This window comes from Podarcis melisellensis (assembly GCF_964234715.1).
Source record: "Podarcis melisellensis genome assembly, chromosome: Z".
In the NCBI taxonomy this organism is placed as follows: domain Eukaryota; kingdom Metazoa; phylum Chordata; class Lepidosauria; order Squamata; family Lacertidae; genus Podarcis; species Podarcis melisellensis.
The window spans coordinates 1,574,682-1,587,455 of NC_138547.1; the positions used below are offsets into that span (position 1 = coordinate 1,574,682).

General features: G+C 44.5%; 1 protein-coding gene across 5 annotated transcripts in view; it reads left to right on the forward strand.

Moving 5' to 3' along the window:
- The window catches only part of DENND1A (DENN domain containing 1A), a 267,383-nt gene that overhangs the window by 189,730 nt on the left and 64,879 nt on the right, over window positions 1-12,774 (forward strand). For all 5 annotated transcript variants that reach the window (XM_081896346.1, XM_081896348.1, XM_081896347.1 and 2 more), the window contains exon 13: window positions 4,955-5,080. In XM_081896346.1, coding sequence (XP_081752472.1) covers window positions 4,955-5,080 — 126 coding nt within the window. The remainder of the gene's footprint in view (window positions 1-4,954; window positions 5,081-12,774) is intronic.

Consider the following 12,774-nt stretch of genomic DNA (forward strand, 5'->3'; position numbering starts at 1 on the left):
GTGAAGTATCCCGTCTTCTTATTTATTAGTATGGCCTTAGGAGGAGGAAATCTCTCTCTCTCTCTCTCTCTCTCTCTCTCTCTCTCTCTCTCTCACACACACACACACACACACACACACACACATGAATATTTGCTTTTTCACGTTGTGGGCATTTAAACTTGCTGAGTGGGTCACATGAGTGCAAAGCTTCTGTTTTCTTGATTTTTTTTAAAAAAGTAACTTGCATTTATTTATTTTTTCCCCTTTCTGATATTGTGTTTTGCAAAGGAATGTGTTTTTCTTGCTTTATTCATGTTGACAACTAAAAGCCTTGGATCTAATTAAAAGAATTTCCACTCGCACCTCTACTGAACCATTTCATTATGCTGCACTGCACAGATTGCATTTTGAAACATGGTGATAGCTTAAGCCTGACCTTTAATCCTGAGCTGCCAAGAGTATAAAAATCTTCTCTAAAAACACTTCCAGGATTGGCTGCCGGTTTCTGTGCCTGCCTGGGTAAGAAGCAGCCTGTGTGTGTAGCAGCTACCGTCCGAGTTGGAAAATATGCTTCCTTTTGCTTAAGCAGAGCAGCTGAGCATTGGGTGCCTGTCTCAGCTTGTGGGCAGCATTTCCCCCAGAAAGGGGGGCAGTGGGGCCGGGGGGGACGGACACTTTTGGCAGCTGCCCTCTTCTTTGACTTGGGACTCCAAGCAGAGAGGGCTTGATTTCTGCCAGGAGCTGAACCCCAGAAGCTTGTTTTCTCATTCGTAATCCAGTTTGTTTTATTTTTATTCTGTCAGCCACCTTAGGAGGACCGGGCCCTAATAAAAGGCAGTCTGTGAATTTGTATATGAAATAAATAAATCAGCTGATTTCAGCTCTGGAACGTGTAAGGTAAAAGTGAAGGAGAGAGGGCCCCTGGGCCTTGGCAGTGTGCCCTTTTACTCAATGCAGAGCAAGGGCAGCTGATGGTCACCACACATCTGTCATCTGCCAAGAGCTAAGTCCCTGCAGAGAAAGTTGGTTCCCACATTCCGAAGCACCAGACCTGGAGCTTCCGGGGCTTAGGGCTGGAAATGAACTTTGACCTGAGCTACCTCCCCAACATGCCATTTGCTGGCATGGGCAAGGACTAGCAAAGTGTGTTTAGGTTGTTGAGACCTGTGCTGATTTGGGGGGTTATGTTTCACGTTACAGAGTGGAAGACATTGGCTTTTAAGGCCTCTGCATGGACAGGGCTTGTGCTTTACCCAAAACTGTTCCTTCTATCTCTTTAACATCTCATGGAATGCACACTTTAGTGCTTTTTGCTTTTTTTTAGTTTACAAAAAGGAAAATGCAACTCTTGGGGGGGGGGGTAGCAAGGAATAAGGGAAACACACTTTTTTTGTTAGTAAATGCCTTATTTACTGCTTTCTTCCTCCATAGTTGTACAAAAAGTAATGCAGAGCTGCTCTTTTGCTAAACAAATCAGTGAGAAAGAAGTGGCCATTCTGCTTTGCTTTATGCTTCTGGAGTAATCTTGGTACCTCCCAAAAATGTCCAGTGTGATGGTCCTCACACAACCAAAAGTTGCACCAGATATGACATTTTTTTCAGTTGCTTTCCATTGAGACAGGAATCCCTGATTTAGATCTGCGTATTAAAGTCCTCTCTGTTTAGCTACTGTCTTAAAACATGCAGAAGACTAGAGCTCTGAAGCAAAAGAGTTTCAGATACCTGTTTCTGGAGTATCTGTCTTAGATGCTAAGAGGTGTACACTTGTGAGTATCATCAGAAAGAAATAAGTCCCCTGTGGAACTTGCTGGTAGTCTTCCCCCGCTCCCAGGAATCATCTCTCTGCAAGGTGCATAGACAGTCTGTCTGGACATTTGCTAAATGCTTCAGTAATCCTTGCCAGGTGCTGTGCTGGTCAGGCCCTGGCTTCCCCACTCCCTCTGCCACTGGAGCTGCTGGTCAGAACAGGAAGTTGTAGGCAGTTCAAGCCACAACACAGTTGCAGGCTTCTGTTCAGAAGCCTCCTTGCCTCAGCCAACATGACATCAGTGGGCCTTTCTCCTGCCCCCCCCCCTGCTTTGAAGATCCTTGATCTGCTACACTCCCTCAGTTTAGGCAGTGCAACACAGAGGATGCCAGCCAGGCTAATCCCTCTGCATCTCATTACTACTACTACTACTACTACTACTACTACTACAATTTATATACTGCCCTTTATGTGAAGATCCCAGGGTGATGTACGACGTTAAAAACATATTTTACATAGCATAATAATAAAAGACAATTTTAAAAATCACAGAAAAAAATCATAACAGTACCCACACACTTTAAAAGGCCGTAGATGGTTTAATGGGCAAAGGCTACAGTAAGAGGAATCTAAAGCCATGTAATGTTGGTGCCAGGTGAGCCTCTTTGGGGAGAGCATTCCACAAATGGGGAGCCACCACGGAAAAGGCCTTATTATTGTGCTGTCACCCTCGAACCTCTGGGGGAAAGGGGACACTTAGGTCATGGCCTGGCACTCAGGCAGGTATATGTGAGAGAAAGAAGTCCTTTCTACTTCTTTGTCTTTCTCCCCTCCCCAGCCCCTTTCTACTAACTTAAACGGTGCACATCTTCATTGTAGCCACCCCTGACATGCCCCATGGCTAATCAAGATAAGCCCCTGCTACTCTCTGTGGTGTTGCCTTGTGGTCAGATGCACCTTCATGAGTTCAACTGAAGTCCTCCTCCCTGGTCAGGCAGAATGCTGGTTCCTGCTGCGCTTCAAAGCTTTGTGAGAGCCCTCTGCTCCAGTTGGATCGGGAGAGGATTTTGCCAGTTGACCTGTTCAGCGGTTGGCGTTAATTGAAACAGCAATCTAGCCCCTTCTGATAGAGAGTGGCAGGAGCTGGCTTGTGCTCAGTATTGGAGCTAGTAAACCCCTGGGGCCAGCTGCAATTCCCCCAAACCTCTTACCACATAGCCAAAGAAGGGAGCACAGCCTGTAGTAGTGTTGACCCCCAGAATCCTAACCATCCTCCTCGTCTTCTGTTATTTGTAAATGGCCAGTGTGCTTGATCCTCTCTGCAGCCGTGCAGATCTTGAGGAACTCAGTTGTTAAGACACAGAAGTTCTCTCTGCAAAGCCTGCCCCCTCTGCCCATGCAGCCTCTCCCGGGTCTTCCATACTTCTGTGCTTCAGCAACTCAGTTGCACGAAGGAGGAACAGGAAGGAGAGCAGTTTTTTCCATTGGTGGGAACACTTCTGGTCTCGATCCGGAAGGCCCAAAATGTGCAGTCACCACCTTTGTAATGGTTGCAGGTGTTCAAAGGCACAGTGTTGCTGTTTTTTTTTAAGGGAACAATATAAAGGCAGTGGCCCTTTACCGGGGGGGGGGGGTCCTATGAGTGAAGCTGGGGCTCAGTGAGGCAATTACAAAAGTGCGCATTAATATACAAAACAGATTTGCCAGCCCTCCTTGATTACATTAGAAATAAGATAACTGCTTTCTTTCCGCTACACTATGTAGATATCTAAATGCCAAAAAAGACATTTAAATCATGTAGCCCGACTATTTTAGCCAGAGCACAGAGCACGATAATGAATGAACAGGAACCTCTGGTTTGTGCCTGGAACACCAAAGGCACATGATTCAGGTAACCTTGAACGCTTGTGTTAATTTTGAGAATTTGTCAGTGTAGGAAGGTGTGCAAGTTGATATTGCTCAGTTACCATCATGGAGTACTTCTTTGTGTAAATGGTAATGAGACCGTTAGGTCTGTGTTCACCTGAAGTGCAGCTCTGTGAATTGGAGGCAATTAAACACCTCCAGGATGAAAGAGAAAGGGCAGTGAAGGTTAAGTGAGGAATAATCTGATGCACAGGTAGCGAGAGTCTTTGAGAAGTGAGGAAGTAAAGAGCTGCTTCCAAGGATGAAGATGTTGTCGTTGTCAATGAGCATTGCACTTTATATTTCATGGTGGAGCAGGATAATACCCCCTGCCTTTTAAAGAAAGGCTTTCCTTTATAATTCATTCGTCGCAACCAGGAATTTTTCCCTCTCCCTCCATGTTTGCAATGGGCAAAACTCTCTTGCCTCTGCTAAAAATACTTTGCAGGGTGTTGTGAGGAACAGTAACTTAGGAATTGTAAAGCGCTTCATTCATTCATTTAAAATCTTGTTTCCTCACCTCTGTCCAAGCCTGAGGTGATTTACAGCTATTTAAAAACTTTAAACACACACAACATAAAGTTAACTATGATGAGTTTAAAAAAAATTCCCACTATGCATTCCCAAAAGAGCAAATTTGTTTCATTTTGCTCCATTGGTGACAGCTTTCATTCACTGGCTAATAGTGCAGTTCTAAATGTGTTTACTCAGAGGTAAATCCCACTGACTTCAGTAGGACTTAGTTACTGGTACATTTAAGATGGACGCCCAATGCTCTCCCATGAAAGGCATCTTACACTTCTCCTTTCCTCAAATGGATGGACTCTGCGATTCCTTTTTGAGGACGTCATTCCAAAGCCTTAGGGCTACGGCAGCAAAGGACCTGGTCCTGATTTACTGTGGTCAAATGTTTGTGAAGCAGAGTCCTTGGTGGTGATCTTAATAGTCAGGGAGGGTTTGTGTCTCTTCCCTGGCCCAGCCTAGTCTCTCCTGCGCTTACAGCCACGATTCTTCTACAGTCCTGATCTCCTGTCCCTTTTAATCAGGAGTGAAGCAGAGCCAGCAATGAGAACTGTTGCTATTTATAAATAATAATTATTGTTGCCATTAATATTATGTGATAGAAGCCATTATCTTTCCTTCAGTATTGAGATAAAAGCTAATGAATGTGAAGCATATTTCTAGGAGCGCAGTTCCCTTCCTCTCTCTGACCACAGCCACCCCCACCAGCACTGTCCCTTCGCTGTCTTGCTAGTGTGTGCAGTCTCCCGGCTTGTGTTTCTTGAAAATAAACCCTCCTTTTGGGCCATGTGCTTCCAGGTCTCTGCGCTGAAGAGTAGGTTGAAGAAAGTCTCCATGACCACAGGCGATGGCGTGGCCAGGGCGTTCCTGAAGGCCCAGGCTGCTTTCTTTGGGAGCTACAGAAATGCACTGAAGATCGAGCCCGTAAGTTGTCTGCCGCTCTTTAACACAGAGCTCCATTCTCCACAGTTTGCATTGGTTTGGGTTATTTATTTTTGTTTGGTTAAAACTCTCTCACACACCAACACACAAAAATATATGTACACCGCTTTTTGCCAGAGAAATATATCCGAAGCAGTGTGCAAAAGCAGTAAAACACATCATCAGATAATAATAACAACAATATACAAGCAAAGGAATTCTGCGCAACATCCACTGAAAGCAGGTTTATGTGCTGGAGTAATATTAATAAGGAAGGCTAGGGTGAACAAATATTTATTTCTTGCTATTATTATTTTATTTAGAAAATGTATAATACACGTCCTGTTAAAAAAATGCAAGCAGTGTACAGATACAATTATAGATTAAGCATGGCTGAAATCCACAAATTGAAGCAAAGTCACATAAAATCTTCATCATTAAAATAAGGGTGTTTTTTTTAAAAAAAAAATATAGAGAAGTGAACATAGCTAGCGCATGCCTGATTTCTGGTTGTGTGGTGCTGTAGAGCTGGTGTTTGGTCCCTCAGTGCCACTGTGGCAAAGCTCTTGCATTTTCTTGAAGGTGTGGCAAGCAGGGCCGAAGGATGGGGTGTAAGTATTAGAGAGTATCAGAGGGAGAACCCAGTGAGTAAACATGAATCTCCAAAATAGCTGCTGGGGGTAGCAAAGGGCAAATATCCCCAGACTGCACTTAGTGCAAACAAACAAGCAGCCACTGAGGGACTCCAGAACAGAGGGGGCTTGGGGGGGGGAGGTCTTGGCAAGGGTGGTGGGAGGAGGCATTTTCAGCCACATGGGGTTTCATGGAATTGATCAGAGACCCATGCAGAATGCATGCAACACAAACAAGCCTGTATGGATCCCAGAGTGCTCATTGCCCATCCGGTATTTGAGAGAACGGAATAAGAGCCTGGGGTCCACCTGTGATTCTCCATTAGCACGTAACAAATTATTTGTGCTTCTGAAACAACAAAAAAAGAGGAAATGGTTTATCTTAACTCCTCCTGGGAGCACGTGTCGCTCTCGCCCTTTCTCTTAATTGCTTGAATAAAATGCTGTTGAATCAGCAGGACGTTCTGAGTTTATTTTCCTCCTGCATAGCGTGGAGTATACCTCTGACACTGAATATAAGAGCAGATGTATTCGTGTGTGTGCGTGCGTGTTTCTATATGGCTCATTAAAATGTCAGGTGTAAGCATTATGCTTCCCAAGTCCCAGCTGTAGCTTTAATTCCCAGCCATGTAAATAGGAGCTCAAGGCACACGGAGAGGCTGCTGAACTCTTAAACCTCCCTCATCCATGGCAAGCAGCAACCAACCTCTTTCCTTCCTGGAGGCAGTTCATTTGTGTTCCCCCATGCTCCTCCTGCTGGTTGCCTGGCAACCTGAGGAGGGTGGGTGCCCATACTGTTTGGGGTAAGTGGGGATTAGCCAGCCAGATAGATTTATGTTAAATAAAGATAGCCGCTTCCTGGAGGACTCCTCCTCGCTAGGCAGTGCTCAGGAGACAGGCTGCTCCAGAGGAAGGCTTGGAACAGGCTCTCTGTGACCCTTCTTCACCTTCTCAAAATTTGCTCCTGGGCAGAGTGGCTTGTGGCAGAACCTCTGTTTCAAATCCTTATCCCCGAATCTGTGATGTCCTGCACAATGAAAGGACTTTGGTCTTGCTTGGCGTAAGGGATGGGAGTGCAGGCTTCTTGTTGACTTTGCTGAGATGCTCATGGCAAGATGTGTCCTGTTTGGATAGAGGGACTTGGGCCCAAAGGGGCTTGTGCAGGAGAACTCCCTGGTGAATCGTGCCCTCAGTTTGCATGATAACTTAAATCGGGTTTAGTGGCAGTTTGGGAAAGGCAGGCCGCCTCGCTCTCTTTCCCTCTCTAGGTCAGTGAAGCCAGCGGTCTGAACTGAGCTTTCCTAAAATAAGACAGGAATCATTTTTTGCCCCTCGCGGTTGAAGGCAAGTCGGGCGAGTGCCACTCCGTAAATACAACTATGCGCATTTTGCTTTCTAAACTGTGAAATATTAAAGGTTAAAAAGTGATTTCAAGCATTCTTCCTCATAAATAGCCATTTTAATTACTTAATAGTGTGGCGATTAAAATATTTATAGCCTTATTGCTGGTGGTGGAAGGAGACACTGGGCAGCCCCAAAGTGTCTCCTCCGCCAGGAATGTGTGGTGCTCTTTCCTAGAGTGACACCTAGTGGCCAGAGGCCGCAGCACTGCGTCCAGTTCTCTATACAGTAGAAGTGGCTCTTGCTGGTGTTCAGAGCCAAAGCATAACCTTTTCATTTAAAGGGAAAATGAGCAAGTCTGTGTGTTTTGGGATCAGGCAATTAAGTAAATGCAGCTAGAGATCTGCAGCCAGAAGTTTGGCTAATAAATTCATAGGTTCCCATTTGAGGCTTTGGGATCCCAGAATTCCGCAGCCCTCGACCTGCCCATCCATTTCCTTCCTGCCCCTATATAGTGCCCCCCCTATATCTAAGCTCTGCATGAATATTCCTCGCAGCCTCCCTCCCACCCTGACCCTCAGATTCCTGCCTGGACCTTTATTTCGCTTCCTGTTCATTGAGCATGCATCCTGATCTGCTTGCACAGAGTTCAGACTGTATCCAGTTCTTACTGAGCATTTCTTCTGATTTGCTTGTGCTGCTTTTATCCATCGTTCCATTAATCATTTGATCACCCCACACTTCTCAGTACCACAAGAGTTCTGTGGGGTTTTGTGTTTTGCTTTGTTTTAAACAAGTTGATTCCACTGGAATTTTGCAAACCTAAACCTTCAACATGTGCTTGAATCCCTCTTGCGAAATGCAGACCGTCTGGAGGAGGGGACTGAGTCCAATTGCAGATGTCACAGGACTCAGAAATAGCCTTGTGTGGAACCCTGGAGAACTGGTTCTGTTTAGCATAGACAAAGCTGAGCTAGATGGATAAACGTTCTAACGTTGTGTAAGGTTACTTCATTCTGATGCCTGTCTACCATACAGCTTTTCCTGCCCCTAGTGAGGTTTTCCCCAGTCAGCCGGGCAAGGTTGGAATATGGGTTAAAATTGGATGCAGAAAAGAGGCTGGTGATCCTGGTTCCGAATGGTCACAGGTTAGATGGAGTCTCCCTGACTGTGAGTGATTCATGTTCTCTAATTTTCTGGAGAAGCAGTTTGGCCTTACTCCCTGGAGTGCCATCCCCCATCCTTAGCTCAGCGGAAGGCATTCCCATTTTATGGACAGGTCAAAACGTGCAGCATTGATCTGCCATTTTGTGATTTTTCTGTTTCATTGGAGGTTTTTAAGCAGAGGTTGGATGGCCGTCTGTCTTGGATGTTTTAGCTGAGATTCCTGCCTTGCAGGGGGCTGGACTAGATGACCCCAGGGTCCCTTCCAGCTCTACAAATCTATTATTCTATGATTATTTGCAGTGTGCTTGCAGTCAGGCTGCCCTTGAAGACGACACAGACACATCAGCTACTGCATTTTCAGCCTGTTTGATGCCACTTGTGCTGGCTACTGAGTTGCCTGTGGGCCCAATTTGAGGGTCTGGCTTTGAAAGCTTTGCACCCTCAAAGACCATCTCCCCCTGTTGAGATCCAGTCAAGAAGCTTAATTGTCTTTGTGCTGTCTTTAACAACCGCGGACACTGATATAGTAGAGCAGGTCTTATACTAACGTTGCTCCAAAGCTATGGAAACTTATTCCAACAAAGGCTAGGCCTGCTGCCTCGACTTTCTTTTCATAAACATTGCAAAACTTTTGAAAAATAGATTAGCATTTGATTGAAGCTTTTCTGCAGCTGTTATTGTCCTGATTGCTTGATTCTGCTAATGCTTTACTGTTTCCTGTAATTGTTGGTTGTAAACTGCCTTGAACACCAGAAAAGTGATATATAAATATTTTTTTATATCTAGCCAATTTGGCCTTGTGTTCATCCCCCAAAACCTCTTCTTAATATTCTGTGCCATTGTTGAAGCTTTCCATCAGAGGATCTCAGACTTTTGGGAAAGTTTTGTGATTTCACACAGCTAAGGCAGACAGCAGGTAGGTTTTTTTTAGCTAGCTGGGCTGATAACTTGCTCTAATAATGTAAGGAGACTAAAGGCTGCCTGCATTGCCCAAAGAGAAGACTAAAGTGGAAGTCTCTACTCCCCCCTTTTTTTCCTTAAAAAAATAAGGCCCAGCCAAGGTCACTTAAGATTTTACAACCCGGGTTGTCAAGGTAAACAAACCTTATTTTATTTGTCAGACACTTGGGATTTGGTGGTTTGTTTTGCTGTGGGTGGGGTTGAGAAAGAAGGGACCCTTAACTCCCATCTTTTCTTCTTGGGTTTGCATAATTTGTTTAAGTACAGTTTCGAAGGAGGTGTTACAGAGAGTCCTTTAGAACAGGAAATACTGACACATCCTTCTAATTGGTACCATGATAAGAGTCTTTTAATTGAGGGTGCTTTAATATTGTAAGACATTAAAAAAATTGGTTTTGACAGCGTAGACAAAGAAATTTTGGAATGAATGAATGCATAAACAAATCTGTCTTACCATTATGGATGTGGCTCTGCGTTTTCAGCCAGTTTGGGGCTGGCCATTATGAAATCATTACAGCTGTCTCGTTGAGGATGTGGACATTTATTCTGTGAGGACAGTTTTGAATAAAAACAAGTTTTGATTTAAAATCAAACTGAATTTGTGGGTTATAGTAGGCAAACCTGAAGGTGAACAAAATTTTGAAGGTGAATTTTGGACACAGCGGAGAGGTAAAAGATTTGGATTACAGTATTATAAAAGATGCAGTCGGAAACGACTAACAATCAGACCCACAAAGGGGAGGGGGAAGGCCAGGAGATTCCACGAAATCTCGTTTCTGTGATGTTCGATATGTGGCTGTAAAATTTAATCTGAAAACCAAATAAATAAATTTATTTTAAAAAGAGAAGATGAACAAAATAGTTAATACATTTTGTACAAACTATGACTATGCATTTAGTTAATTTATTTTTGCAAAAATTGTCCATAATAAAATCTCTGTTAGATTATGATTACTAGCCCTTGTTGATCTGACCTTACATTGGTGTATAACAGCAACGTGCTGTTTAAAAGCTTTATGGCCGACTCCTTGATGGTTCCGGATTTTATTTAGTTTGAATTTAGCTGAAAATTTCACTGGTTGAGATGAAAGGCAAAATGTCAGAGCATGGAAGTGGATGCGCCTTTCCACTCCCGTACACATCATGCTCTTCCCTTGATGAACCTAATTGCCAATTTGCTAAGGCCGAATAGCAGAATTGCATGTTTTATTTTTAGTCCTTCTCAAACATTGCTTCAAGATAGCGCACAAATATTGTTACCCAAATGCAATGCAAATGTTGGTTGCAGTTGCTAACCGCAAGGTTAGCTGCACTGAAGTCGACAACGAGACGATGAACGATTCAGTAGGACTTCTTCTTGCTCACTGGTCTTCAATCAGTGGGTTGGGACTCAGCAGTGGGTTGCACCCTGATCCAAGGTGGGCCACAGTAGGAACATTAGTGCCTTGTAAATATACCATAAATGATTAAAAAATGGGTCCCCGGGTGCATTTTTGGGCTAAAGTTGGGCCCTGGTTTTGAAGAGCTTGAAGATACCTGCTCTAGTTGACAGGCTGGATGGTTTTTTCAAAGCTACCCTAGAAGCTGTTCTTTGCTCTGTAAGGAAGAAGAAATGGACATGGAGGAAACATCTGCACTAGGAAAATCTCTGCAGATTTTCTGCAGATTTGTTATTCTATTTATTTAGAAAAATGTACACACTGCTTGATTGTAGTAAAAGTTCTCAGTGGAAGAGAAAGTCATTTCTCGTAAGTGGCTCTTTGTGGTTTTAGGTCCCCTAGAGATCTAAGTCGTTGAGTTAGTCCTGTGCAGTAGGGCTCAGCCCCAGAGCCGTTCTCAAATCCTCTACCTCTTCTTAACATTTATTGACTTTAGTTGCACCAAAAATCTTGTGTCTTTACGGAAAACACAGTATCTTTGTTCTGTTTAAAAATCGGTGGGAGAGGTAGAGCTTCGTTGCAATTGAGCCCCTTTAAAGCTTCTGCTGTGTCCCATCATAAGCAAATGAGGTAGCGAAGTCAGAGCTGTCAGGGGTCACAGATAGCAGATAACGCAATGTGGGGCTGTGGAGCAGTGATGGGGAAGCGGAGGCCTGGTCCAAGAGGCCTGCCAAGGCCTGTGGCGAACGTGCTGCTGAAGCCGTTCCATGTCTTTGCCATGGGTGTGGCTTTCACTGTGGATTTCACAAAGATCCAAAACAGACTTGTGATGCACAAAAGCCAACTGAATTACCAGTGGATGCATGTGGAGAGCCTCAATGTGAGAGGGAGATGGGGAAGAGGCTGTTCTGCGGGGTCATTGATTGCCATGGAGGGCTGGCTGGCAACCGAGCTGTCCCACGTGTCCTTTAGAGTTGGTGAAGTCTGTCCCTTAACAAAATGTCTAACCTGTTTATTAGAAGATTCCCTAAAGCATTTCTGTCTTGTTTTAGAGCTTTAATATACACAAATTTGACATCACACTAGTGGATAGTCTGTGCTTTCTGTCGAGAAATCAGGTCAAACAAAGGTTATCAGCAGAGGGCCTCTCCTCTGCCTCACCTACCTCTGTCTGTGTACAGTCATACCTCATGTTACGGATTACGTGTTTTCGGGTTGCGGACCGCTAGAAACCCGGAAGTACCGGAACGGGTTACTTCCGGGTTTTGACGCTTGCGCATGTGCAGAAGCTCCAAATTGCGCCTGCGCAGATGCGGCACTTCAGGATGCGAACGCTGCGGGTTGCGGATGTGCCTCTGTCACGGATTACGTCCACAACCCGAGGTTCCAGTGTGTGTGTGGGACACAGGAAGAGGCCTTATCTCTAGCCACACACCTAGGCTGCGGAACTCTGTCCGAAGAGAGGAATGTTCTGTCCCCTTTTTGTTGGCTTTTGGCTGACAGGAAGGATTTTTCCTTTGGGGAAAGTCTTTGGGTTTTGACCATCTGTCGCTTAGGTTTTATTCTGTGACTGCTTTTACTGTGTTTCATGTATGTTTGCGATTTCTATTTTGTTGGACTTTTAGCATAGTTAAGGCATAAATATGTTTTTTAAAAGCAAACGAATAATCAGACCTGGAATCGGCTTCAAGGGTCATTGAGGTATCGCTAACTGTAGTCTGCAATGATGTAAATGGCTGTGGGGCTTTGATGGCCGTGTCCATCTCAGATTGGCCAAGAGCAGGCTCAGCGGTGGGGCTCAGGCATGGCTTGCCTTGGTTCCATTCCTGGCATCACCAGCAGAAGGATTATGGGCATCAGAGCTGCCCGAATTCTGCTATGTCGTTCAGGGTACATGGTGCTGGGTTACATGAACCACCTGACTTTGTCGAAGGGCTCATTTTGGGAAGGACTCCACAATGGTGGGACTAGGTTAAAGTTACCAGATTTTTTCAACTGAATCTGGCAACACATTTCAACTTCAGTGGATTTTGTATGGGGACTGATTTGTAAATCTGGGGACTTAGACTAGGTTCTACGTGAGACGTGGGTGGAGCTTTGAGCATCTTCTAGAAATTACATTTCTGATTGGGGCAGCTTTTCAGTTGCTGGAATCAGGACAATAGAGAGAAATGAATTTTAGTATATTATATACAGTATGTTGTAAACCTCTTTGAGA